Source organism: Anas acuta, assembly GCF_963932015.1.
Source record: "Anas acuta chromosome 2 unlocalized genomic scaffold, bAnaAcu1.1 SUPER_2_unloc_1, whole genome shotgun sequence".
Taxonomy (NCBI): domain Eukaryota; kingdom Metazoa; phylum Chordata; class Aves; order Anseriformes; family Anatidae; genus Anas; species Anas acuta.
Genome location: NW_027075980.1, coordinates 233,733 through 260,695, shown reverse-complemented (window position 1 = coordinate 260,695; position 26,963 = coordinate 233,733). Strand labels below are relative to the sequence as shown.

General features: G+C 43.9%; 1 protein-coding gene across 3 annotated transcripts; it reads left to right on the top strand.

The window, feature by feature from the left end:
• Nucleotides 1–896: 896 nt before the first annotated feature.
• Nucleotides 897–26,412, top strand: PUF60 (poly(U) binding splicing factor 60). Of its 3 annotated transcripts, none has more exons than XM_068668187.1 (11): nucleotides 897–1,039; nucleotides 11,475–11,570; nucleotides 13,334–13,423; nucleotides 14,440–14,490; nucleotides 18,599–18,760; nucleotides 19,170–19,262; nucleotides 20,188–20,401; nucleotides 20,750–20,940; nucleotides 24,359–24,494; nucleotides 24,979–25,214; nucleotides 25,981–26,412. In XM_068668187.1, the coding sequence occupies exons 1-11, from the start codon at nucleotides 1,013–1,015 to the stop codon at nucleotides 26,278–26,280; spliced, it is 1,596 nt and encodes a 531-aa protein (XP_068524288.1). In that variant the 5' UTR covers nucleotides 897–1,012; the 3' UTR covers nucleotides 26,281–26,412. The 3 variants fall into 3 exon arrangements, with proteins under 3 accessions (XP_068524288.1, XP_068524290.1, XP_068524289.1); XM_068668189.1 differs by lacking the exon at nucleotides 897–1,039 and adding an exon at nucleotides 6,205–6,306; XM_068668188.1 differs by lacking the exons at nucleotides 897–1,039; nucleotides 14,440–14,490.
• The last annotated feature ends 551 nt before the right edge of the window (nucleotides 26,413–26,963 follow it).

The following is a 26,963-nucleotide window of genomic DNA, read 5'->3' as shown; positions in this document are numbered from 1 at the left end:
TCAGACACAGCCGGGCAAGTCTCATCAGCTCATCAGTCCCGTATGTTATAGATGTGAAACTGCACATCTTTTAGTACAGTATCTAGTCTTTAAAAATTGCATAATGTAGGAATCCACTGTGTCTCAATAATTAATGTTTTCCAGTGGTTAACGTCAGTCACTTAAATTCAGATTAGAAATATGTTTCACGTTTTTATGTCCAAATTCAGACATTGTACCTTTATCTGCTAGATAAAGGAACTTTTGCAGTGCAAGATTTATCATCATAAGAGTACTTAGATATTAAGTTATCCCTCAATGGCTTTTGGTGAGCTTTCCTGCTTTTAGCTTTCTAAATCTTTTATCAGTCAGATTTCCAGAACCTGCAAACTTCTCAGAGCTGTTTCCATACCCTTCTGCCTGGTTCGTAGCACGGCCAGCAGGCCGGGTCATTCTCATGCCCCGTTAAATAACGAAGCGCAGCGCTAACAACACGCCTGTCCCTTGCTGCAGGCCTTCCTTTGGAGAACAGCCGTGACAGCACCACCTGCCCTGCTCCCGGCCTTTCCCGTGTATTTCAATCCGCACGGCAGAGCCGGGAGCAGCGCGGAGCGGGGCAGGGCTGGGCTCGGATCGCGACACGGGGCCCCCCCCGCCGGGGGTTCGGGACACCGAGGGCCCCCTGGGGACGGGCGGGGCTCGGCTCCCGGCGCCTCCGCGCGGTGTCCCGAGCAGCGCCAGTCCCGCTGCCGGAGGCACCAAGGAGCGGGAGCACCCCTGGTGCGCCAGGGCCTCCCCGCCGGGCCCGGGACGCGGCACGAAGCGAGGGGGGGGGCGAGGCCCGGGGCCGTGACGGGGCCATGACGGGACCGGGCCCCGCCGCCAGCCCCGCCCCCCGTCACGCCGCTCCCCGGAACTCTCGCGAGACCTCCTCCCGCCGCTTGCCTCAGAGCGCTCGCGAGAGCTCGCCTCTCCGCGCGCGCCCTGAAGCTGTCGCGAGAGCGCCGCGCTCCCTGCCGACGGGGTGGACAAGATGGCGGCCACGACCACCATCTCCCTGGTGAGTGGCGGCGCCGCGCTGCGGGGCGGGCGGCATTGGCCCGGCCCCGAGCCCTCGGGGGGGCGCCGACCGTGCAGGCCTCCGCCGGGTGCGCCCGCGGCTCTCCCGGGCCGGCGGGGGCGGGCCGGGTGCGCTCGGTGCCGCCGGGCCTCCTTGCGGGCGGCCTCCCGCTCCCCGAGGCCGCCTTCCTCACGGGCTCCTCACGGGCCCGCCGTGCCGCGTGCTGGGCAGGGCGAGCGGCGCCCGGGCTGTGGCGGGGTTTGGGGTTTGGGGTGGGGCCCGGGCTTTCCCCGTGCTGAGGTGCGCGCGGGCCGGTTCGTGTGATGGTTTCACGACCCTGCGTGTTTGAGCAGGTCCAGGTAGGTGGTGGGGCTTATTAAGAGACTTTGATTGGGAATTTCTCTTCTGCAGTGTTCAGCGCCGAGGTTAAAATGTGAGCGGTGGGTTACTTTCCTTGACTAAAGGGAAGTGATGTCCGGTGCCTGTTGGTTATTTTTATATTTGCTGTTGTTTATTTTACCTATTCATGAAATGAGCCCAACGTTATCGACTTTCCTGAGAGTTCATTGTGTTTTCAGGTGGTTCTTTAGACTTCTGCTGAAGTGGCCACGAATGTTGTAAGACACCAGAATAGTCTCCTTTCAGAGACTGACTTGTTTTCTGTGTGAGTTAGTCGTAAATCGTAGAAATTAAGTAGTTCAGTAGGGCGTTATTCAGCATTCCTCATCCTAGTCCTTTTTATTCTTAGTGAAATACAGAGTAGCGTATGGAATCGTGCAAAATGAAAATAGGTAACCTCTTAGGTGTCAGGCTGCTAGGGAAGGAGACCTGTAGTACGATGATTGTGGATGCTGGGAAACTACAAAGCAGGTGGCCAGGCTCTCACGCTCCCTGCAGATATCATCTGCTGTTAAGGGGGCCAGAGGGACTACTGGTGGGACACAGCGGGATGTTTCTTAATGGCTTGCTTTTCTACTCTCCCCTTTCAGGAACAAGCATACTGGCTTGCCAGAGTGCTGAATGCTTTTATTCATGATGGGTTCATTTTTGGTGGAATAAAGTTTATTTTGAACTTCAGAACTGTTAAACATCTTAAATAGAGCACTTGCTCTTGTCAGGCTCACGCATTGAATTAAAGCACTTCCAAGTCATTTTTTTAATAATCTGTGTGTTTTTATGTGAGTTCTGTTCTGATCTTACTGGAAATAAACTGGATCTGAACATCCAGTGTCATGTGTTAGCTCATCAGGATTTGTGCCTTGTGTGTTTTACCTTGTGCTTATAAAAAAAAAATAAAAAACCTGACTAATGGTCCTTAAAATGAAGAATTCAGATGTCCCAGCACGTGCTTTTTGTGTGATCACTGGTATCTTTTCTGCCATGTTCAGTGTTAGTGTCACTCTCTCCTGTATCTCCTGTCCGTGCTGGAGAGAGGACAGGCTGCTCTGTGATATGAGCAGAAAGTTGCCCTAAAGTATCTTTAGTGCTTCTGCAGGGATTGCTTTTATCAGGACGGCTGCAACGCTTTCTTGTTGTTCAGGGACAATTTAAATCCTGATGGCTATCTAGAAAACCTTGAGAATTAAGGACAAGGTAACTTCAATAAAGAGGAGCCCAGCACAGTTCTGGAGTTTGGTAAACTTAGATTTTGCTTGCAGCTAATTTTCTGAATAAAATCATAGAACTGTTAAAGCTGTTGATGACAATGAAAGATGCATATTGATATGCATGACAGATACGTACTACTGCATTTTCTTGCCCAGCATGTTGTGACACACCCCGCTGCTCTCCTGGGTTACATCTGCCTGCTCCTGGTTCTGTTATCCGCAGCGTTACTGCAATACAGGCAGATTTCCGGCATGGCAGGCTCTCTTCCTCCTGACACCATAGCTGCAACAACTTTTATTTTCCCTTCTTGATACTGTCCGCATGCCCAGTCAGTCAGGCTGAGCAGTGTGTGCGTATGAGATGAGGGCGTGCAGCACCTAATGCCTCCTGTCCCCTTCTGGGGACCGTAGAGTGGACTGTGTGTGCCACCTGTGGGGACAGTGGGCAATAAATGCATAGTTCTTATAAAGGTGTAATCAATATTTAATGCAATTTTGGTTTAATTTATTCAGTAATTTAGTTGGTACCTTGTTGCAGTAGAAAAGGAGTCACATGGTTATAACTGTTTAAATAATTAACGTCTTGCTGAAGAAACTTGTATTTTAACCCATTTTAGTGTCAGAAACATTTGGTGCCACTGCTTTTGGTAGCAGTACTGTGAGTGTTTTGTGTTGTAGCTTTGGTACTGGTTCTTGGTACGATTTCATTGTAAATGCTCCTTGAAAGCTCGGTGGTCTCCTCACCCACTGTGGTGGTAGTTCAGAATGATAAACAGTGCTTGCAATTTTGGTAATTACCTGATTTTTTGATTTTGAGGGTTTTTTTTGCATCACTTCTGTTTTTTCCTACGATCTTTTGGTACTCTTGATGTTCATTAAATACATAAACACCAAAAAATGGGTACTGCAATTCTGTCTCACCAGCTCCACTTACAAGGATAAAACCACAGCCACGTTATTGCTGAGTGTTCAGAAGTTTAATTAGACCTTTCTGCCATCACTCCATATACTCGTGCAATTGCTTACCTGTCATTCTTTTTTACAGTCTAAAAACCACAGCTCTGCTAGATAATTGGTCCTTTCCCGTAGGAGGCATGCATGTTCTGTGTTGGGCAGTTCAGTGACAGCATGTTTTATCAGCCGAAATTAAGTTCACTTGGGTGTTCTGTGCAGTTCCGAAGCACTGATGTTGTTATTCTGGGTTTCTCTGTTAACTGATTTGTGAAAAGTATATCTGTTTGTATTTTTGTGAGGCTAAGGCAAATTTTGTGTGAATACCTCTCGTCAAGGTGGTTAAACAGACCTGAGAACTAATTTTGGGGTGTGTTTGTGTGCAGTGACTGCCCGCTCTGCCTGGCACTAGGAGAGAGGCGCACCCAGCGGTGGGTCTTGTAGAACTTGCAGTGCAGGGGATCCCAGCGTGCATGTTGAAGCTACGTGCGAGCTCTACAGCTGCACTTAGCAGCTGAAGGACTTGGAATAGCATAGTTCAGTTGGAAGGGACCTGCAGAGATCAGCCAGTCCAACTGCTTGAGCACGTCAGGGCTAACCAGAGGTAGAGTGAGGTACCAAGGGCACTGTACAAATGCCTCTGGGACATGGACAGGCGTGGGGCATTAACTGCCTCTAGGAAGGAAGCCTGTCCTAGGGTTCAACCATCCTCCCAATAAAGATTTCTTTCCAAATGTCCAGTCTGAACCTCCCCTAGCACAGCTCTGTTCCATTTCCTCACATTTTATCATCTGTTACCAGGGAGAAGAACCAACACCTCCCTCTCCATTTCAGTTCCTCGGGAAGCTGCAGGAAGCAATGAGGTTGCCTCTTAGCATTCTTTTCTCCAGACTAGACAACCCAAGTGTCCTCACAGGACATGCATTCCAGCCCTTTTACCAGCTTTGTTGCCCTCTTCTCCGTGGTGTTAAGGACCTTAACAACATTTTTATATTATGGAACCCAGAAGTGCACACAGCTTTTGAGGTGATGCCAATGCTGAATATAGTGGGACAATCATCTCTTTTGACCAGCTGGCTGTGCTGTGTCTATTGCATCCCAAAATGTGCTTTGCCCTCTTGGCTGCTGGAGCACTCAGCTGGCTCACATCGCGCCTGCTGTCACCAGCACCCCCACATCCCTTTCTGCACTGCTGCTCTCTGGCCACGCGTCTCCCTGTCCAGGCCTGTGTCCGGCAGTGTTCCAACCCAGGTGCAGAACCCAGCATTTTCTGTTGTTGAACTTCTTGCTGCTGCTGAATGACAAATTGTCAGCTTCATTGAACAGTTGTTGATTTGTTGACAAGGAGGTGAGATGATGGTCAGGGAAAGCAGTGTTTCCTTTAGGAAAGGATGAGTGTATTGGCTTGTCTTACTGTCCTGTTTGTAGTCAAGAGAAATCAGATTGTGTATGTCATAATTCGTTTTAGCACTGTGTTGTAGATTGTCAGAAACTGCAGTTTGCTTCCTCTGAGAGCCAAATATTGAGATGCGTTGTGATTTCTGGGTTCCGTGACAGGTACGGGACTGTGCAGAGCATTCTGCATGTGCAGGTAACATCCAGAAGGTATTTTTTTCTCAGTTCTGGTGGAGCTGAGAATAGTTCTATCAAATGCAAGGCATCAGAAAGAATCTCTCAAATGAAAAAGCATCAGAAGGAATTGTTTTTTTGGGGGAGTATGTAGTTCATTTTTATGCATGTATTTTTAAGACTTTTCATGTTTTCCACAGTTTTACTTCAGTAGAATTTGGTGCTCAGGCAGAACTGAATATGCTACTGGCGGCATTAGTGACATTTAATTGCCTTTTTCATCTAAAGGAAAGAGATGTTGTTTACACATGTTTATGTAAGCACTTTGGTCATGAGATGCTATAAAGGTGACATTTTGAAAGGTTTAAATATGTGCCTGTTCTGTGTGTAGCGCATCTGGTAGCATTGACAAAAAACTTGTACGTGCCCTGTGCTCTCCCTGTCGGTAGCACATTTGTTGCACACGCTTACAGTAATGGAAACTAGCACTGCTGCTGCTTCCATCTGAGCGAAGTGGTCTAAAAGTGGTGAAAAGTAGGAGTTACTAAAGTAGTTTGGGAATAGCAGAAAGTCACAGTGCAGAGAAAGACTTGGGAAGTTACGGAACTTAGAGCTGAATCTACAAGTTTAAATAGTAGTTAGGGGCAAAATCCTTAAATGTTTTATGTACATGACGGAGGACTTTTTATTCGCCCACCAGGCTTATTTTTCAGAAAAATACTGCCTTTGCCAAGGCACTCAGCTGATGCTTCTTCCAACTTCACTGCTGGCATGGGGTGTTGCAGTACGAAAACGTTCAGGTGAATGCAGGTTCCCAAGCACTGGTGCAAGTAATAGAGCAAGGAGTAAACTGATTATACTGGCCAGGTATTTCTAGGTGAAGCTTCTGTTTGTTAATGACTCCTAAAATATCATCAGTCCTTTTTCCACTTCTGTCTTATTTAATCTTTTGTGTTGTTTGCTTGTTATGGTTCCTAAAATAAACAAGATTCTGTATTTTTCTTTTTCTCTTGTGTGTGTTTATACTTCAGAGAAATTCTCAGCCATGTAATAAATTTCCAACGAATGTGCCTGAACTCTTGGAGTTCAAACCACCTTAAAGGGCCAAGCAACGCTCAGAAGCAATGTTCATAGCACCAGGTATACAGTTTCTATTTATTTCTATTTTAAAGGAAGCTCGCATTCTTCTGCTTCTGTTGTCAACTCATGCGTTTTTCTTGTTCCCTCCTGTTTCCATGTGTTTAAATAAGGTAGTTTTCAAGGTGGCCGGTGTTAGTATAAAGCACCAACAGTTACTCTTATGCTGCTGCTTAGCAGATTCAAATTAATTGTGCCAAGCCTTTTCTCGTTAGTGGTATTACCCTACTGTGCCTGGAAAGAGAGAAGTGATAGTCTCAATTTACTGTGACTGGCGATAGAGATTGGGATCATTTTATATCATCTGTCGCTTTTCAAATACTCTGGAGTAACAGAGAGGTTAGTAATCTTCCTTGAAGAAACTCTGTGTTAAAAGGTATGTGGTGGTAAGCTTTCATTACAGCTGTACCATTGATCGGGGTAGGCACGTGTATCTGTGTATCTTTTGGTCTCTTTTCAGAGGGATATTTGATGGCAAAGAGCTGGGAACCAACCAGTTAGGTAGTGTCTGGGTCTAGCTTCTTGAATACTCTCTTGACTCCTAGATCAATTTGTCGTCCTTAGTTTTGATTATTCCCTCTGTGTTGGGAGTTGGATGTTATCAACCAGTATTCAGAAGCTATGCCTTTTAGTGAGCTCAAATGTTAAAATTACATTAAATGTAGATATATAATAGTCTCTCCTTTATGAATCATACTAAAATGTGGTCACTGGAATAGCTTTTTCTGTTGTGAATTGTTAAACTCGATATGCCTTCCACTGTTTTGCTTGTCCCGTATCTTATTACTCCTACATTGCAATCACTCAGTTAAGAGCTGAGGGGAAACAGAAATAGCAGTAGAAAAGGTGCCTTCCCTAAGGAAACTCAGGAAGTTCCAGGAGGTGACTGTACGGTAACATACAGACAATGTAAAGAAATGGGAAAGGGCCCCTAGAGAGCTGGGTAGACTTTTTTTTTTTTTTTTAGCCTGTTAGTTAAGAAACAGGATGACTTTTAATTTTTTTTTTTCAGTGTTCCACAATCAGAGTTAATCTCTGAGATGATACAGCCTTCCTGCATCAAACAGGTCACCATTACCTTATTGCTTTGCTGATTATTTTCAATTTGACTGTGTTGTCCGTAGGTTCATGCCTGGTGCGCTGTGACAATAAGTACAGAGTTGGAATCCACACAAAGGTCTCCCTGTTTTCTTCAAGGTTTCCTTGTTGGTTTGTTTGTTCTTTTTCCCCAGCTTTGGGACTACAACTGGACTATGCAATACTATCTTTCGATCAGTATTGTGTACTTGAGTTTCCCAGTTTGCAAGCATAAAATGGTTCCAAGCATCTCTGTTTTGATTCATGTATCAGGTTGCGCTTTGATTCTCTTCAGGACCTTGTGGGTTATTTAAAGCAGCTCTGAAGTTCAATCTATAGGAACCAGTGAAGTAACTGCAACCCTAGAACACTGCATTCAGATGCTTGTGGAACAGATTTTTACATTGGGAGGGTTTATTTGGCTTCTGCTTCAGTGTTCATGGTTCCTTTAAAATGCTCTCAAACTCCTCATGGTAAACTTGAGACTGACACAAACAGAAGTTTGAACTGATCCTATAAAATAGAGATTAAGAATGATCTAGGCTGTATATCTCTGAACATCATCAAACTCATCCTGTGGTTTTGTTTGCTTTTAAGGGAGGTGAGGTCCTACTCCTTGCCCTTAATAAAGAACACAGAAAGCATTGTAGCCTGGTAGGAGGCAGATGGGTTGTTGATGGACTTGAGACAAACGGGCTAATCTTGGAGAAACTGCAGTGAGTAAAGGATGTACTTAAATTTTTGCTTTCTGCTATTAGCTTAGGTTTTCCCCATGATAACTTATATACTGATACCATTTCACAGGCACAAGTCCGTTCAGCCTAACATGTATCTGCTACTGAACAGATAAGGGTATTTATCCATTCTAGTATGTTAAGTGGTTGGCTGCGAACACTGAGTTGGGAGAGTGTCATCATTTAAATGGATGATACAGACAGAACGCAGGTGAACAACAAAGGCAGGTTCAGACTCTGGAATGGGTGCCTGCAGCAGGGGGACCATTGTGCTGTAGTCACGCTCTTGGTTCTTCCTCTGTTGCAGTGATCCTGTAGAAAAGCAGTTCCCCTATGGGCAGTGTTCACTTGAAGCAGTGATGGACCAGTTCTGTACAAGAAATGGGCAAGATTCTGTTGGGAAAACGAACACAGTTCATCTCGTCAGAAGAAATCTCTAGTCCAATAGGATGCTTCAGTTGCTGTCATTTTAGAGTAGAATAAAATAGTTCCTGTTGGAAGGGACCGACAAAGATCACGTCCATCTCAGACTACTTCAGGGCCAACCTAAAGTTAAAACACATCATTAAGAACTTTATCTAAATGCCTTTCAAGCATGGTCAGGAATGGTGTATCAACTACTTCTAAGAAGCCTGTTCCAGTGACTTAACTGCCCTCTTGGCCAAGTAGTTTTTCCTGATACTTATTCTGAACCTCCCCTGGCTGTGAGCCATTAAGGTAAATGAATTGCCAGAGGATTTCAAGATAAAGAATGGCTAGATAATGTGATGGCAAATGTGGCATTTAGTAAGTTAGAACATAAAAAGCAGTGTGTGTATTAGGGAAAGCAAACTGACTGTATGTGCTGTGGCAGGTTGTAAGGTAGCCTTTTCCTGCATGCACTAATTAGGGTTTCCTTTCTTAAAAGGAATGTGACCTCATTTTGTACCTGGAGAGGAAAGTAAGTTTAGTTAATGAGCTGACTAAGCAGCATTTAGCATCAGGCATCCCCCACATCAGCTGTGGGAAAGGATTAGTGGCAGCCCTGCCTCAGGGGAGGAGTAGGTGCGGTCCCTCTAACATCTGGGAGGAGTGTCGGACGAGGGTGGTGGTGTAGAAGGTAATAAATACCATGGTCATGACTCCAGTGCATGAGCAACAGGAGCAAATGGGCCAAAAAATACAGCTGGGGATCACAGTCCTCATGGCAGGTACGTGGTGGTTGTGATATTTAAAGGTTGTCACATCTAAGCTTCTGTTCTTACAGGGGGAGCTTGCAGTTACTGTAGACAAAGCAGGCAGCTTAGGAGGCCTTGAATTTTTTGGGGGGAGGAGGAGGGCTTATTTAACTCCTTTTTAGTGGGAGGACTAAAAAGATTATTACCAGATTGAGTCTGTGCCTCTACAATGTCTTCTGAGAATGCATAAGATATTTATTCTCTCACCTCTTCTGCTGTTTACTTCTTGAGCTTGACATTGTTTTGTTTCTAAATTTCAATGAAAATAACAAATTATTTCCCTATATTGAGAATACTGTGAATGTGCTTGAGCTTCACTTATATTCAGGTGGTATCTATCACTTACAGAAGGAATCTACCTGCTCAAAATATCTTACAGCTATTTTGTAGTTTTCTTCCCTGGCAAAAGCTGAACATTCTGCTTTTATCAGTAAATAAAACAAATCAGAAAATGTAAGTGAAAAACAGGACCGTCAATGCAGTTGTGTTTCTGGAGGAAACAGCTAACTGGCCTGTGCTGTACTGTTACCGTGGCAGACACAGTGAGGGAACCGTGCTGGTGTTGTCTTGAGCAGTCAGGTGTACAGCACAAGGCCCTCCTCACTGAGGTGTGTGCTCAGACCTGAAGCACTCTGCTATCACGAAGCTTAGCTGACAGTTCTGTCGTCTCGTGCTGAGAGTTGTAGCAGCAGCTTGTCTGTTCAGGAACGTGTGTTCCCCTTTGCCTCGTGGTAGGGTAAAGAAGATGCAATGAAACGTGCAGTTTGTGTGCAGACGTGATGCAGGAGCTTCTGCTTCCGAAAGACTGCGTTTTTCTTCCCTGAGGCATTGGCTGTACACTAGAACAGCTTTTTGTTGTTCTCTGTTTTGGTGTTATATTTGTAGGCTCTTGATGTTCCAGTGAATTGTGTGGTGTTTTTTCTTTTTTTTTTTCCTGGAGAAGATCAGTGGTCTTTAAAAAGCATTTGTGCCTGCAGGAAAACTCACTAGTGAGTGCTGTGAGCCAATGTTCTGTTTTGAATGGATGGGAACCAAATGAGCAGGAATACTTGCTGTTCTTCTGCTAAAATGCCAACTACTTTGGTACTATTTTTTTCCCCATGTGACAGCTTTGTTGCCGTGTCAGGAAAGCTGTTCTTGTTTTGCTGTCTGAATGGGTCTGATCCTTTTTATTTTTTTTTGGTTTGTTCTTGTTAGAGAGTATTTAGTGTTTTTGTTTGTTTTCTTTTTAACTGGAGAACTGAGATATATCTTAACAGGCTTTTATTGATAACCTCACCTTTACGTTGACTATCAGTTATGTGACTGTGTTTGGGCCACTAAAGAATAATTCCTTAAGGATACAAGTTGGTAGATGCTTACCAGAAAGACACAAGCTGTTGAATCACTTCAACCAAACCCAGTTTGATGTATATACTTCAGAGAAACTTAGTGTTACTTAATGTGGTAGGAATAATTGAGCAGTTATTTCACAGGAAGGAACTTCATTGTAAAGCACAAGCATGAGGCAAAGAAGTCAGTAGAGCACCTAAGACCCAAAGAAGGCTGAGGTTTGTTAGTTGCGTGTACATCTATGAAATCACACAAAAAATTAGCCCAGTGGCCCAGAAGCTTCTTTCTAGGTCTGCTCTAATGTTGGGTTTGGATATCTGCATGTGCAGGTAATATGCATCATACCGGGTATGGGAATGTTTTTTGTGACTCAGTACCTAGAACAGTGTGTGAAATTTGAAAACTTTAAGAGAAAATTTAAAAAGAGAACTTGAGAAATCAGGGGTTACAAACTGGTATGGGAAGAGATGGAACGAGAATATACAGTTACATCTGATAGAATTTAACTACTGAGATGTAGGATGGAGATGATATAAGCGAAGGCTTATATTTATTGCATTTTTCTTCACTGAACATTTGTTAAGGGAACTCTAGGTTAAGTATCCGACCTGTTCATCAGTTTGTACAGTTGGTGGAATAGCTCTCCCATGGGAAGTGGCTATAATATTAAAGAACAATTTTTCACGAGTTAATAATAGTTGGCTAAAAAGTCTTCCTAAGACTGTGACAAGTGTGTTGAGTTTCTGGGAATGAAGAAATGGGTCAGATTTGTGAGAATGGCTTTTCCATGAGTGTGTTTCTATTTCCTTAGGGTACAGAGTCCATTAAGATGGAAAATGGACAAAGCACAGCAGCTAAGCTGGGGCTTCCTCCCCTCACACCAGAACAGCAGGAAGCTCTCCAGAAAGTGAGTATACTTGACATGAACTTACATCTTAGCATTCTTTTTTGGTTGATTGGTTATTTTTTTTCTTTTTTTTTTTGAAACTTACATTTTTTCCTGATGTTATTAAAAAAAAAAAAATCACCTGTCAAGATTACATATGGGATAATGACTGTGTTCTGTGTGGATTCACATCTTCAAAATTGTGCCCAAGAACTGTGTCTTGGTTTGGAGTTTATAGATGCTTTTTGGGGAGCACAATATGGAATTCCCTTTTGTGGTAGGGGGAGTGCTTTTCCTTTAAAAACAAACAAAAAACAAAACAAACAAAAAAAATTATAAGTAATCATAACAACTTAAGAACATATTGTAATTCTGAGACAATATGCAACTGCCATAAAGTTACCGTGAAGAGCAGACTGTACACCACAAGAAAAAGGTTTCTGATGCGCTCCAGCTGATATTTTATTCTGTCCACACACCACATTACAAAGTCTGTTTTTCCCTTATGCACCTTTCCATGTAAAGAGACCCAGTAGCATGTGGCAAGTATTTTCAACCCCACTTGAGTCAATGTGTCTCAATCTGGATAAAATTTCAGACCAGCTCTGATTTTTGGTTGTTGGTCCTGTTTTGTACAGCCAGTGGGGAGGTTACTGCTGACTTCTGGCCCACTTTGCTGGTGAGAGTGGTGCCTGGCTTGCTGAGGAGAGCAGAACTGGGAAAAGAGGGGGAAGGAAACAAAACCAGGGAATGTGGGAACTGTGGGATAGGTGTCTTATGTATTCAGTTGAGGCAAGTATAGCATTGTTCTGGGTAGGCTTCATGTGAATGTTCCCGTAATGCTGAAGCTGCTTGTGTGTGTGTTTGGCTCACAGTGTGAAACGGCCTCGTTTCCTCTGGCTTCTCCATAGCTGACAGATGTAAATCCCCTTGTCCGTTTCCAGGTTTCTGAAGCACACGTCTCAAAGCCACGGTTTAGAGCCTACTGTTCCCTGGCACCTCCCAAACACGTACAGCCATGGAAAGCAGGTGCCTGAGGGGTTGGCTGAATGTGTTTGTACCCTCTGCTGGGAACAGGCACGTGTGGGTATTAGGTTTCCCTTGACAAAGAGCCTCATGTTAACTCCACTGGGTGTAAAGCTCAGGCTTTGTCAAATTTGTAGAAGACTGAACAAAAAAAAGACAACTCAGCCTTGTGTCCTCAGCCTAGGAATTGGAGAAAGAGAGTCGGAGCATTTTAGTGAGCAAGAGCAGTGGGTCCTCCAAATTTGAATAGTCCAAATACAATAAAGAAAGGGAGGGGTAGTGCACAGTAAAGAGACTGGGCATGGGGATTAGGAGCCCCCTTCCCTTTTGTAGAGCCTCTTTGTCCAGATGTTCTCTGAGTGGAAAGGACTTGAAGGAGGCTATCTGTCCTGCCCTCATCCCAGCAGGTAAGGTGCTCTGGTGGGATCTAAGGGGCAGAGGGAGGAAGAGGGGAAATGCTGAGTGTGTAGTGCATGCTGCTTTCCTAACGTTGTGCCTGCTGCAGATTGAGTCCATCCAATCCTCTGCTCGAGCGTTATGCTGTATTTCAGGGCTCGCAACTCCAAGATGCAGACCAAGGCATTAGTAAGCTGTTTGCCGCCAGCTAATGTTCAGTGCCTTAGAGCTTAGGGCTGGAGCATCAGAAAGCACCATTGGCAGCCAGTTGTGTGGTTCTGGGGAGCTATGGTGTGAAGTCAAACATCATTCCCTGTTCCGAGGTATCAGGCTGTGACTACAAAGTCTGTATTTCTTCCTAGGCAAAGAAGTATGCGATGGAGCAGAGTATCAAGAGTGTGCTGGTGAAGCAAACCATCGCCCACCAGCAACAGCAACTCACCAACCTGCAGGTGAGAGACCTTCTGAGATGCTCTTTCTGTCTTACTCTCCCCAACAAGGTGGAGTTCTTTTTGCACTTAGAACCAGAGCACAGCCCTGAGGCCTGCCCGGAGCCAGGTGAAAGCACTTCTGTTTCCACAGTGAAATTAAAGTATACAGTCTTGAGCCCTCTAAAGAAATGCCCTTTACTCACCTGTACAAATTGCCCCCGGAGTTTTTTCTCCTGCTGGGGAGAACTTTTCTCACCTGTTGGCTGCCTAAATGTTTCTTGAATCACCAGAAGCCAAAGAATTTTCTGTAGGTTTCACCTTCAAATTACATTTAAGGTGGTGCCTACAGTTACCGTATATCCTTGCCCCATCTCTTCTGCTTGACGGGATGGTGCCCCTCTCCCTCATGTTACCAACAGTGCGGACCCATTTCCGTCCCCTTCACCCAGGTGCCCTGCCAGCCTCACTGAGAAGTTCAGTTGGCTGCTCTTATTAACGCTGGAAGGCCTATGTACTGGGAGAACCCTTAATAGCCATTTAAATCTCCCTTTCTTTGGAGATTTCTTGAACAAATATCACTGCCTCCTATTCAAAGTTAGGAATCCCAAAATAACAGCTTTGGGGTCTTGGATGTTTTTAATGAAGTGTCACTGTGGATGTGCTTGCCACGTTAAGCAGCTCTGGCCTTTCAGGGCTGTGCATGTTTCTGAGTGGCTGATCTAGTTGAGGGGCTCCTTTTTAAATGCTGGGGGTGAATCAACGACAGTGGTTGCAGAGGTTACTATTGCCTTGAGTCCCCCCTGGGAGAAGACCCTGCTTCCTGAGGCAGTGGCAGCAGCACAACTCCACCCTGACCTGGTGGGACTGGAATCTGCAGGGTCCCAGCGCTGGACAGTCCTTGGGACCAGGCAGTGAGGGGCAAGGAAGGAGAGGCCTCTCTCGCAGGTTCCCTGTGCCGCCGCTCTGCTTGAGTTTTTACAAACAGCCGTAGTATGCTCAGCTCCAACAGACTGAACTCTGTCTTTACTGTCTTTCAGATGGCAGCAGTGACAATGGGCTTTGGAGATCCTCTCTCACCTTTACAATCGGTCAATAGACATATTCACTTCTTCTTGGGCACTTTGTCTTAGTCAGGGCCTAGAGTGGGGAAGTATGTAGTGGTAATACAATGCTCTTAATTCAACCCAGCACAACCCTCCCACATACCCACCTGTTATGGACAAGCACAACAAGCAGAGGCAAAGTGTAAACTCCCCAGAGGAACATCCTGGGCTGGGTGCAGTCTGCTGTGACACTGGCAGTCGGGGTCCTGGAGTCAGTTGGCAAAGAAAGCTTTAGATTTCGAACAGTACTGAACACACCTGTGAAATTGTGGGAGCTGCATTTCTAGGGATGCTACAGTTCTGAGGTCCTGACCTAAAACTAACTGCCAAGGTAACTCACAAATGGGCAATTTCTTATGAAGCGAACTCACGGCACCAGAGGCTTGGCAGCTATGGTGCTGGGGAAGATGGGGGCACTACAGGCTTGCAGAACATATTGTAGCCCAGGTTGTAAGATTGCTCTTACTGTGCATGTTTCCAGACCAGGTGAATATGTCATGTTTCAAGTAAAGTTTAAAAACAAACAAACAAGAAAAGGCAGGATGGAAGTAACAGAACTGCAGAACTATTCAGAGAACCCGTGTGGTCCTTTAGTGATGGAGTTTCTAATCAGCTATCACAAAGAGCTTAATTATATGATCCACGATTCTATGATTACCTGGGATTATCAATTCCCTCCTTTTTCCAGAGATGTTGAACAATGGCCACTGCAGAAAGTGTCCTATAACCTCCACTCTGCATGCAAAGGTTCATTTACAAGTATTTTCTCATCTTGCTGAAATGCAATGTTGAGTTGGTAAAATGCAACTGGAGGCCTGTCCTCCAAAATGAAAGCTGCACTAAATCTAAAAACACCTGTTTTCCCTCCTATAACACTGTCACGGTAGGTAGCATGTCAGCAGGGGGGCCAAAATAAAATTTATGGGAATATGTAAGTTTGGATTGGAATAGAAACCTCTATCTCAACGTCAATTTTTGCACAGGTGGTTTCTGAACCCTTGTGCCCAAGAAACTTCTACCAGTTAATGTAGATGCATACTTAATAGTATTAACAGCACCAATTTTGCTTTAAAAAAAACCCACACAGCTCGTATTCACAGCTGGGCAATAGATGAAAAGCACATACTGATAATGCAACGGGAAATGTTTGATTTCTCATTAGCCTCAGGGGCATAGTTAATATTGTGAATCCTTTCCCTAAGACTGTAGACAATTGGAGGCTACTGCTGATGGGACAGAATGTAGGAGTCTTCTGAACCATTCAGCTGTGCTACAGTTGAGTATAGTTTTGGTACTCATTTCTCAGCAAATACTTTATCCCAAAGCCCATCAGGAATGTAGGAAATGCAAACAGGCCTGTGTACAACACGCTTTCCTGTTGACAAGAATCATCGATTCCTACATAAAGGAAGTGCAGTCTGAACTTCCTACTGCAGTATCTTAGTGCCTGTGATTAAAGCTTCCTGTCTACCTAATCCGCTGAGAATTACAGCTCAAGATTCCCATGTCAGTTCAGCAACATGAGCACAATTTCCTGGCGTTGTTATATTAAAATTGGAGCTAGTGGTGATGTTTTTGCATTGCCTCTTTCATTTAAAGCACCATTCCAATACGATGTTTTGGCTTGTCCTTAAAATAACCTTCATAAGTACTTATCAGCAATATTTCATATGTACAAATATTAGCTGTTGCCTTTCCAATGAAGACTGCAGATACTTTAAGCTCCATTTTGTACACTGAGTAAAAGGGCCAGTGGCCAGCAAAAATGATTTAATATAGCTAGTGAAAGCAATAAAATTCCTATTCATGAGTTCCTGACACTTAGTCCTGTGCTTAGTTCGCAGGTGTATATTACATCACTTCCCCTAAATTGACGCTGATTCCTGTTAGTGATCCATATATGCCTGTAGTCATTGTGGTCTCCCTAAATTCTGCCTTTGTAGCTCCAGATTTCTAATATGTTCCAGATGTAACATAACAGTCTTCTTAGCTCTGCCCCACCTATTTCATTAGAATCTATGCAGCAGTGTAAGATGTGGATATCCTCCCGTAACAGTTGCTGCCATGGGAGGGGACAAATGCCATTTTTCTTGCCACTGTTGCATTGATAACTGAAAAGAAGGAAATGTCCTGTTTGCATATATAGGCTTCAGAAGGTGGGAATTACCTCTGCCTGGTGCAAGGCTGCAGTGTCTTGTCCAAGAGCACTCCTAGTAAAACACTAAATCTTTGTCACAGTCTGTGTCACCACGGGTGAGGCACTTCACTCAGACACTTGGGTTAGAATGGTGATGGCTCTGAACCTGTAAATGGACGCACTACACAGATTGAGGGGCTACTGATCACTGGCTTTCATGCACCAGAGCTGTGAAGGTGTTGGAGAACCTGGGAGACAACATGTCAGCTGTCCTGCGTGTACACGTGCCATAGTCCTCCCAGTCACAGCATTGCAGAGATATTGAAAAGCAACTTGTTTTTAACTGTGTGAAATATTAAACCCAGTCAAGAGGCGAGTTTAATACACTTCAGGAGCAGCAGTATGGGGTGAGAACCATTCCTGTTTATAGTATCCCTGTTGTATGGAATAATAGGAGTTGAACCTTTACAGTTCGTTTCCTCCTATGGTCAATGTCACTTAATGTGTTACGAGGGAGAAGGATTTCTTCAGGTACTGTTCATGTCCACGATCCTTTGACTATCACAGATGAATTGCAGTCCCTTCTGTTTTGCCATGTAACATCCCCAGACACGTCAGAGCTCATTGTGCTCATGCTTGTTGCAGCACTCCGAAGGTGGGTCTCTTGTAAAGGCCTCGATTACAGACCCCCTTGAGCAGTGGTGGTGGGGAAGGCGCAGTTTCCAGCATTCCCTACTTTCATGCCAACCACTGTAATGCTGGGAAGGGAGAAAGGCATCAAGCTTAATGCTGCATTTGCCTGCTCTGCAACAGTCCGTAGCCCTTACTGCCGTATGTTTGTTCCATCTGTTCCATGCAGAACAGGAACGAAGCCCTGTGCGCATCTCCAACGCGCTCTAATTCAGTCTTGCTGATCGTAGGGAGCTAGCTGCCTGTACAGAGCCTTCATTTCTGCCTTGGTCCCAAGACGTGCTGATAGGATATGCTGGCCAAACCTGTGATTTTAGTAGGCAGCATCTTCCAAAATGATGTTTATTAGTAGTAGCAATTTTGGAATTGTAATATGGGTGAAAAATAATTGAAGGATACTGCTTTTTTGGATACCTGCTTTAAGAAATTTCTGGATTTGTCTTGCAAACAGGTTTTCAGGCATACTTAGGAGAAAATAGCACAGAGACCTTCTCTGCACCGAAACTGATAAGGGCGGAGTCTTTGGGGGCTGCACCACTATCTGAGCCAGTAACAACAGGCAGTGATAAGTACTAGCACCACACACTTAACTAAGAAGTTTCATTTAACCATGTGATTTTTATTTTTTATTTTCATGTTTGCTTTGCTTTTGAAATGTGTGGTGGAAGTGGTGCCTAGTACTGGATCCTGTACTGCCTGGGGTGGGTGGAGGGGAGGAGGTGGTGTGTGATGCTTGAGGGGGTGGGGAGGAGGTACCCAATTCCAGATCCTTTGCTGCCTGGGAGGATGGGGTGGGGGAGGGAGTGAGTAGGTGGTGCCCGATACTGGATCTCTTGCTGCCCCTTGCGGGAGGGTATGGGAGGGATTGCTGATAGTGCCTAGAATTGAGACCTTTGCTGCCTGGAGGGGGAAGCTGTCCTAGAATGAAGTTATTTCCTCCTCCTGCAAGTGTTGCTGGAGATGCGATCATGCTGGGGAGGGTTAGACCTTACCAATGGGGTTGGAGTTAAGGCTCCTGAAGTGGCAGACCCCATCAAAGATTTGACTGCCCCAGGAGTGAGCTGTACTGCTTATCCGCTCCAGCAGTCTGTGCATTGAGCAGGAAAATACTTCTTTATTACTACGTGTACCAGGCTGTGCTGCAGCCCAGTGAGGAGCTACCTGCTGTTGGGTCATAGCTCCTGGGAGGGAAGGAGGAAGGGAAGGAGGTCCTGACATCCATAACCACCCCCTGATCTAACCAGCCAGTTCTTCTTTCCAATACAGATGGCAGCTCAGAGGCAGCGCGCCTTGGCCATCATGTGTCGTGTTTATGTGGGCTCCATATACTATGAACTTGGAGAAGATACCATTCGCCAGGCCTTTGCCCCATTTGGACCCATAAAAAGCATTGATATGTCCTGGGACTCGGTTACGATGAAACATAAGGTTGGTTAACAGGCCTTAAGTGATGTTTTTATTCTCTCTGAGGCTTTTGTGAATATATCCAGGAGAAGAAGGAATGTTTGTCATAGAGAGAAGGCTGCTTTAGCATTTGATTTTAAGAAATTGTTTGTATCTGCTCGCTCTGCTTATTTTTGCAGTATTCTGTAGTGGGAACCATATGTGCATGGGTATGGTGTGCACAAAAGATGCTAAACAGCTAGCGGTCCTATATGCAGTAGCCTTTCTCTGCTAGGCCTCTAGGTATGAGAGATTCTGAAAACAGTAGCCTTGAAGGAAAACACTTCTCAGACCACAATAGTCAGAATCTAGCATGTGGGAATTCTTGGCTGCATTAGCAGGCACTGGTGTTGACAAGATGTACAATTCAACAGGAGTATTCCTTCTGTCCTAGGGTTTTGCTTTTGTGGAATATGAGGTGCCTGAAGCTGCTCAGCTGGCCTTGGAGCAGATGAATTCTGTCATGTTGGGAGGAAGAAATATAAAGGTGAGTAACAGGCATGCCCTGAAAATTCCTAGTTCTCTTTACTTGAATAAAGATTTTGATGCCTAGAATTGCTTCCCTTAGCACTGTAGCATGGAAGATAACCTGAAGCCTGTTCCCTGATAAATCTTCATTTTCAACCCGCTAAGTATATAGAGTCTGTTGGCCCCTCACTCTCTGAGGAGAACCACCCAGCATGCTAATAAAGTCAAGAAACTTGTTCTTATCAGCTGGCAGTTCCCCCTCACACACACATAGTATGGAAATTACTTAAGCACAAAACAAAGATGATTCATGATACTTTGTGTTCTTCATATGCTGTGCCTGTGGATGGTAGATAAGTAGCATCAGGCGCTTTTTTTGCCTGTCAGTAGCATGAGGAATTTTAAGTATCTTGCCATACAAAAAGGAGGCGTTCAGCACAAGCTGAAAAGAACAAAGGTTTGTAGCTATGTGTAAGTAGGAGATGATCTCTGAAAGGTGGAATTTTGGAGATTGAAATCTGGGGAGGAAGCTGGCATTTCCCGCAAAGTGTTTTATGTCCTCATTTCTCTCTGATGCATTTCTGCAGTGTTAGGGGTTTAGGAGCCTTCAAAAGAAGGTTATAGAAACATGTTTTGCTTTCAGCATTGTTTTTGCTTCTTGGAAGTTGGTCTTTGGCAGGTTAGGGAAGATAAACCTTTACCTAGGAGGAAGGGGGAAGGAGGGCGACCGAGTCAGTCCAGGCTCCCAGTACTTCTAGAATCATAAAGCAGGTTGTGTCCCAGAGCTGAAAGTCAGCTGTTGCCCTTTGTTAATTTTGACCTTATGAGGGGTTATGTGGTTTGCACGGGAAGTCAAGTGGTTTAGTGCTTACCTACTGTATGTCTTGGCAAGTCATGCTGCTGCTCTTCAGACTGTTTAATGGACTGTTTCCTGTTCTCTGCAGGTGGGGAGACCTAGTAATATAGGTCAGGCACAGCCAATTATAGACCAGCTAGCAGAAGAGGCACGGGCTTTCAACCGCATCTATGTGGCCTCTGTTCATCAGGACCTTTCAGATGATGACATCAAGAGTGTGTTTGAGGCCTTTGGAAAGATCAAATCCTGCACGCTAGCCAGAGATCCCACGACGGGAAAACACAAAGGCTATGGTTTCATTGGTAAAATGTCTATCTGATACTTGTTCTGGGATAAGGAAGGTAGTTGGGATCATCCTCATCGTTTTTTACTCTAGTGGAAGAGTTACTTCAAACAATGCGATAGAGATAAATTTGTATTTAGAAGTCTGATTAGTAGCCAGATACTTTTACTCACCATTTATGGGGGTTGAGAGATTATGCTATGCTTGCTGTTCTGAACAGTGCTTATGTGATCAGAGGAGTGAGATGAGCAAGCTAAGCACTGAGAGGTTGCTTTTTTAAACAAATATAAATCATAATTGTGCAGTAAGAGAGTTGAATTTAGGAGTAAAAAGGGTCACTTGCAAATATTCCTCCTTCTCATTATAGAATATGAGAAAGCACAGTCTTCTCAAGATGCAGTTTCCTCTATGAACCTCTTTGACCTTGGGGGTCAGTATCTCCGAGTTGGTAAAGCTGTGACTCCTCCAATGCCGCTCCTGACACCTGCTACACCAGGGGGATTACCTCCAGCAGCAGCTGTTGCTGCGGCGGCTGCGACAGCAAAGATTACAGCACAGGTAAGACATAAGTTGCTGTGACTGAAAGAAGTGGATGTTTATTGTCACCCTGCTAAAAACAAGCATGCAAACTGTTCCAACCAGTTGTATTCTCTAGTTTGAGTGAAGGCTTCAAGCCTAGATTGTACTCTTTCCCGGACTTCACATGTAGAAGCTTACCCAGGACACACTTGTGCGAATCCGATACACCAGCATTTGGAATGGAGTCTGGCCCGCCTGAGCAGAACTTTTTTTTTTTAAATGACGGAATAAATTGGAGAGGATTCCTTGTTGGTAGGCATACAAACAATTATGGATGTGGTTATGACAGAGGCTAAAAGAATGCTTTAAAATATGATGTGAGTAGTCAGACAGCAGTGGGGGCAATAATAGTTGCATGAGCAACACTGCTGTTGAAAAGACTCTGCCTGTATAGTAAGGTGAAAGTTGGTCCATCATGGCTTTAAGCTGTCCAGAAAGCAGGAAATACAGTGGGTTCAGCAGAATTGGATGTCGATGCAGGAGTCTAGCAGTTCTCAAACTTAGTTTGCTCAAAATAATAGAAGCTCCTGGCTATAACCTATAAGTGTTGTTGGAGGAAAATTGCCTTTCAAAGTAACCTGCGTACCTGTGCCTGGGGGACAGGATCTCTTCCTGCATCCCTGCTGCCCAAGAAGAAAACAAGTTCTAGCACTGTTCAGTTCTTGGATGCTCTGGAGCCAGAAGAAAAAAATAAATAAATAAACCTGCTGAGGTGCCCAGCTTATACCTGGTACTAATATTTCTTTGAATCACAAGGTACAGGTAAAAATAGGGGGAGGAGGAAGCTGCTATTCGTGTGAAACTCCAAAGTGGTTTGCATGTCCCAAGTAGTAAGTTCACTACAATCTGGAAACGTCTGCATTTGACTAAGGAGGCAGGCTGAGGTATGGCTACGTTTTGGATCAAAATCACCTTAAGGAAGAACTATTAACTCTTCTGTTTAGTAGAGATCTCTTACAGATCTGTATAAATTTTATCATTTCTTTCTGTAAAATGGGGCAGGATTTGCTACTGTGAGGAAAACTTTAGGAAAATCTTTAATTCTGTATATAGAATAATGGTTTTGAAGGACGTCAGAGATACTCGGCAGTCTTGTTCCCTTTAGTTAGACATTGTAGAGACTTAGATTACCTGTCTGATTTGCCATGATGGTAGTTTTAGATAACTAGAGAAAAGAGTAATAATTAAAAGGTTAAAAATTTTGTTTGTTTGTTTGTTTGTTTTAAAAAAAAGGCATCTGTAGGTTATGCCCCCAGTACAGTTCCTGTATGGAACAGCTTACTGTTAGTAAGAACATGGGCCAATGTAGTCTGTAAGGGCTTTAGTTTCATATATTTTTTGTGATTCAGAGAAGTTAATCAGTAAACTCAGTGGGATTGAAGAAATCATGGGCATGAGAGGGAAACTTTCAAGTATGAGATGCAACTTCAAATCTGAAACGCAACTGCAGTTTGGAATTCACGTGCAAGTCAGAGAAGGAGGAAGCGTTTCCACACTTAAACTTTTTTACACAGTAAAAAAAAGTCAGTCTTGAAACAGAAAATAAGAAACTAAAGTTATTAGAGAGAGTTTCTTTGGCTATTTAAGAAAAAAGTGACGCAGCTAACTACCAGAGTAGTCAACATTATGGTAGTCTTACTGCAGCACTGAATGCTTACGTAAGTATTCTTCCCCTTCGTTAGAAGCATAAGGCAAACTGGCTAATGCTACACGTGGTATTACTGCAACCTTGGTGGGTTTGTATCCATCAAGAGTTTATCACGTGTGGTTCTACATTTAAGTTTCGTGGTTTTTTTGTAATTAGTCTGTCAAGTCAAGCTATTGTTGTATGACTGAAGAATAGCAAATATGATACTTGGGTTTAAGGTAGGATACAAAACTGATATCTGTGGACTTTCTTCTGAAACCGGTGGTAGGGAAAGATTGAATACAAGCTTTAAAGGAAGAACAAACAGCTACGTGATGCATTCAGATGTTTTAGGAAAACATCAAATGAACATAACTAACTTTGTTAAGACTACTGTTGCACTTAATTGGCAAAAATATTTACTACATATTCTATGAACAATTCAGAAGTTAGTAGAGACCCATATGCATATAAGACCAAGGCTACTATAATTAACGTCAAGGAGTATAACCAGGTGAGAAGACATGCTAGTGCTGTGCTAGAAGTTGCTTACACTTCACTTTCTTGGTGAAGTTACTTATAAATTGTCCTTGATTTATCTCTATACACAAAAATACTAGCGATCATGTTGTAGGCGTTAGGAAAAGAGTACTGATGAAATTAGTTGGTAACACGGAGATGAAAAGCATTGTTAATGTAGAGGAGAATTGAGTATCAGAGAAGACTGGAGTAAGAAACATGTACAGCATTTACCAGCTGAGTACGAAATGTGACATTTAAGGATCAAAACCCCAGAATTTTTGCTCTGATATGTCAGGGCTTATATGATCCCAATGAAAAACAGAAAGAGAAGGATCAGAATAACTACATTATGAGATCAATAGCCTGGAAAACAAAACGAAAGGGATCCTAGGATATATTACGTGTGTTATTTTTGATAGCTTTATGGAAATGTTTTCGTCTAGTTAAGCGATATGGTTGAATTCTGCTCATCTAGAGTGAGATGAGAATGATGTTCCTTTATACCTGCTATAATCGAAATAAACATAGTTATTCAGGGAAATGGAAAACCTGATATGCAGGAAAAACTAGAGAAAGTGACTTGGTGTAACTGTAGGAAAAAAAGCTGCAAAGTGTATCCAGTTTTTGCTCATGTACGGTCCATATGGAGACATGCAGGCAATGGGAGAAGAGGTTCAGACAGTATGGACAACAGAACAGAGTTAAAAATGCTTTAATTATCAAGGCTGAAAGTTTGAAGAAGAGCTTCATCAAAGGCAGTGGGTTGATATGCTTAAGTGGATCACATCCCTTAGCATTAGTGAAAAGCTTTATTTGTGTAGTACTGTTAAGCAGTGCCTTTTTCTCAATTGCTTTAAACAGTTGGTTGAGGAGCTCTTAAGGTCTTCTAGAGCATCAGCAGGTGGAAGCAAGCAGAGATTCCTCCTGTCCTGGAATTGTGTGTATTTTGCAGATCCTGTACTGAATTCCTTGATGTTTTTCATTCAGTAACCTGCCTAGCAGCTTGAGAGGATATGTGAAATTTGAGCACTTTTCTTCCAATTCTTGTCATCTCATAGCTTCCACATTTCTGTGGGTGGCATAGATTTTTGCTTGTTTGTTTTTTTATAGTAGCCTTGGGGAGCTGTCATCCTCAGAATCTATATACCTAGTATTTTCTTAAGTGTGACAAGGGCTGAGCCTCAGTTGAACATACCCATAACACGACTTCTTGATGCAGAATTAGTGCTTTTTTTTTTTTTCTTGTAGGAAGCAGTGGCAGGAGCTGCAGTTCTCGGCACTTTGGCTACCCCTGGGCTAGTATCTCCAGCACTGACTCTTGCCCAGCCATTAGGGGCATTGCCACAGGCTGTAATGGCAGCGCAGGCACCAGGAGTCATTACAGGTATGTTTACTCCTCATTTTGTCAGTTGTGTAACTGTTACAGTGCACGGTTCTTTACAGCTTGGGTCATGATTAAGGAGAATTTGAAGCTGAAATCCTCTTCCCTCCCTGACTTTGTCAGGAGCTGTTACTGTACAGCATAGCAGGAGTTTTTGATATATAATAGATACAATAGGTACATGAGATTCACAGCAGTGTGTGCATAGTACCCTGAGTGAAACTCTGGATGTGGATAGTTGTTACCCCATGCAAAGACCTGTACTCTGTCTCACTTCTGGGCATATGATGAATATGATGAATATATTGAGTGTATATATCCCATATTGTTAACCAAGTTGCTGTGTATGCCTCCCTGCTCATTGTTTGTGTAGAGCCAAAAAAAAACCTATAGTTTCTTTGATCTTCTTTATTACTGATTGGTGTGTATTCGAATGTTGCAGAACACCAGTTCTTTTCTTTATGCTACAGAGTTTGTACTCTTACAGGTGTAACCCCCGCCCGACCTCCGATTCCCGTCACTATCCCCCAAGTGGGAGTTGTGAATCCTATCCTGGCCAGTCCCCCAGCATTGGGTCTGATGGAGGTCAAAAAGGAAAAGGAAGAGGAGGAGGTATTCCAGGAGTCAGAGAGGCCAGAGATGCTAAGTGAACAGGAACACATGAGCATATCTGGCAGCAGTGCCCGTCATATGGTGATGCAGAAATTGCTTCGTAAACAAGAGGTGAGTGTAATGTGGCTACCCTGAGCTGGTTCCAGTTATCAGCAAATGGGATAACTAGTTTTAGGTCTATCTTAATGTGGTGTAGCTCTGCAGCTTTATACTTGGTAAACTGACTCTGAAATGCCATGACCACTAAACTGTGATGTTGGGTAGAGTCATCAGTGGGAAGAAAGGGTGTGGTAGAGCTGGGCCTCTAACATGCAAAAACATACAGAGGCTGCACAGAGAGGTTGTGTAGTCTATCCTTGGAGATATTCAAAAGCTACGTATGCATGGTCCTGGGCAACCTGCTCAAGGTTGCCTTGCTTGAGAACTAGGTTTGGATCAGGTGATCCTGATCATCTATCTTAAATCATCTGTTATTCTGTGATAAAGAGAAGTGCTTTGTTATAAAAAGGTTTAGTGGGGGATATGTACAGAAGGTGTGTTGCAGGCACTCTGAAAAGCTCGTGTTGTTACTCTGTGGTTGATGCTTTAACTAAAGTACCTGGTCAGCCATTAAATGTTAGGGGTCTGAAAAAAAGTTAAACTTCCTACTGTATTCAGACATAAGGAAAAATCTAAAAACAAACAAACAAAAAAACTCTTGAAGGTAACAAAGTAAAAAATTACTGGATAGCAACAGCACAAGAAAAGTGAGATAGTTTGAGTCACCTGCACTACAAAGATGTGTCTAAGAAGAGCTTGCTAGGTTGGTTGGTTGTTTGCATTTAACTTTAGTGTCTCAATTCTATTAATGCACTTGTATTGTTCCTTCTCTCTGCAGTCCACTGTGATGGTGCTTCGCAACATGGTGGATCCAAAGGACATTGATGATGACCTAGAGGGAGAAGTGACAGAAGAGTGTGGCAAATTTGGGGCTGTAAACAGGGTCATCATCTACCAGGAGAAGCAGGGAGAAGAGGAGGATGCTGAGATCATTGTCAAGATCTTTGTGGAGTTCTCCATGGCCTCAGAGACACACAAAGCCATTCAGGCTTTGAATGGGCGCTGGTTTGCAGGAAGAAAGGTGGTGGCAGAGGTGTATGACCAGGAGAGATTTGATAACAGTGACCTGTCAGCATGAACTCTACTTGGAGGACTTCACCCCTACCCCTTCTGCCTGTCTGTTTTTTTAGCCATGTGTAAAGAATGCTCCAGGGTGAGCGCAGATCTCTGTGATGTACTTGTAGTTTGGATAAAAGCGCAAAGAAAGCTAGTGTGTGTTCTTGTGTGTGTTAAAGGGGCTAATAACCTGCCAACCGATCTGGCATGAGTGTAGCCTCATCAACATAGAAGAGTGGGGCCAGAGCCTGAAGAGAGGTTGCTGTTTTTGCTCCTGCCTTACACTGCGGTCACTTCAAAAACACTCAGGTCAAGATCCCACTGCACCTTTGAGGGACTGGGATAGCAATTTTCTTCAAAGATGGGCTATAAATGGTTGAATGGAGGAGGGAGTCCCTAAGTGTACTATAAAAGCACTCAAGGGTGCTGCTGAAATACTTCAACAACAGTAGAGGAGAGCTTGGGCAGTTCTGGCAGGGAGTCTTCCTGCTGAGGACTTGCATCTTGAGCTTGGGCTTCTGGGAGCCCAAACATGGAGCAGAGTCCAGCCAGTGAACCAGTTGGGTCTTTTGGCGTATTCACATCCTGTGTATTCTGATACTGTAGTTTGCACTTCACAGTTTTGTTGATGCATCAGTTACCCTAAGTGATCCTTCCTAAATGTGCCAAAATATTTCCATCGAGTCAGGCTGAGGCATCACAGAC

What these genes read in the sequence shown, in the direction of transcription:
- PUF60 (XM_068668187.1), top strand. Translation starts at nt 1,013, where the DNA reads ATGGCGGCCACGACCACCATCTCCCTG. An exon ending in CGGTTACGATGAAACATAAG is followed by an intron (nt 18,761 to 19,169) that starts GTTGGTTAACAG and finishes CTTCTGTCCTAG; the next exon opens with GGTTTTGCTTTTGTGGAATA. An exon ending in CAGCAAAGATTACAGCACAG is followed by an intron (nt 20,941 to 24,358) that starts GTAAGACATAAG and finishes TTTTTCTTGTAG; the next exon opens with GAAGCAGTGGCAGGAGCTGC.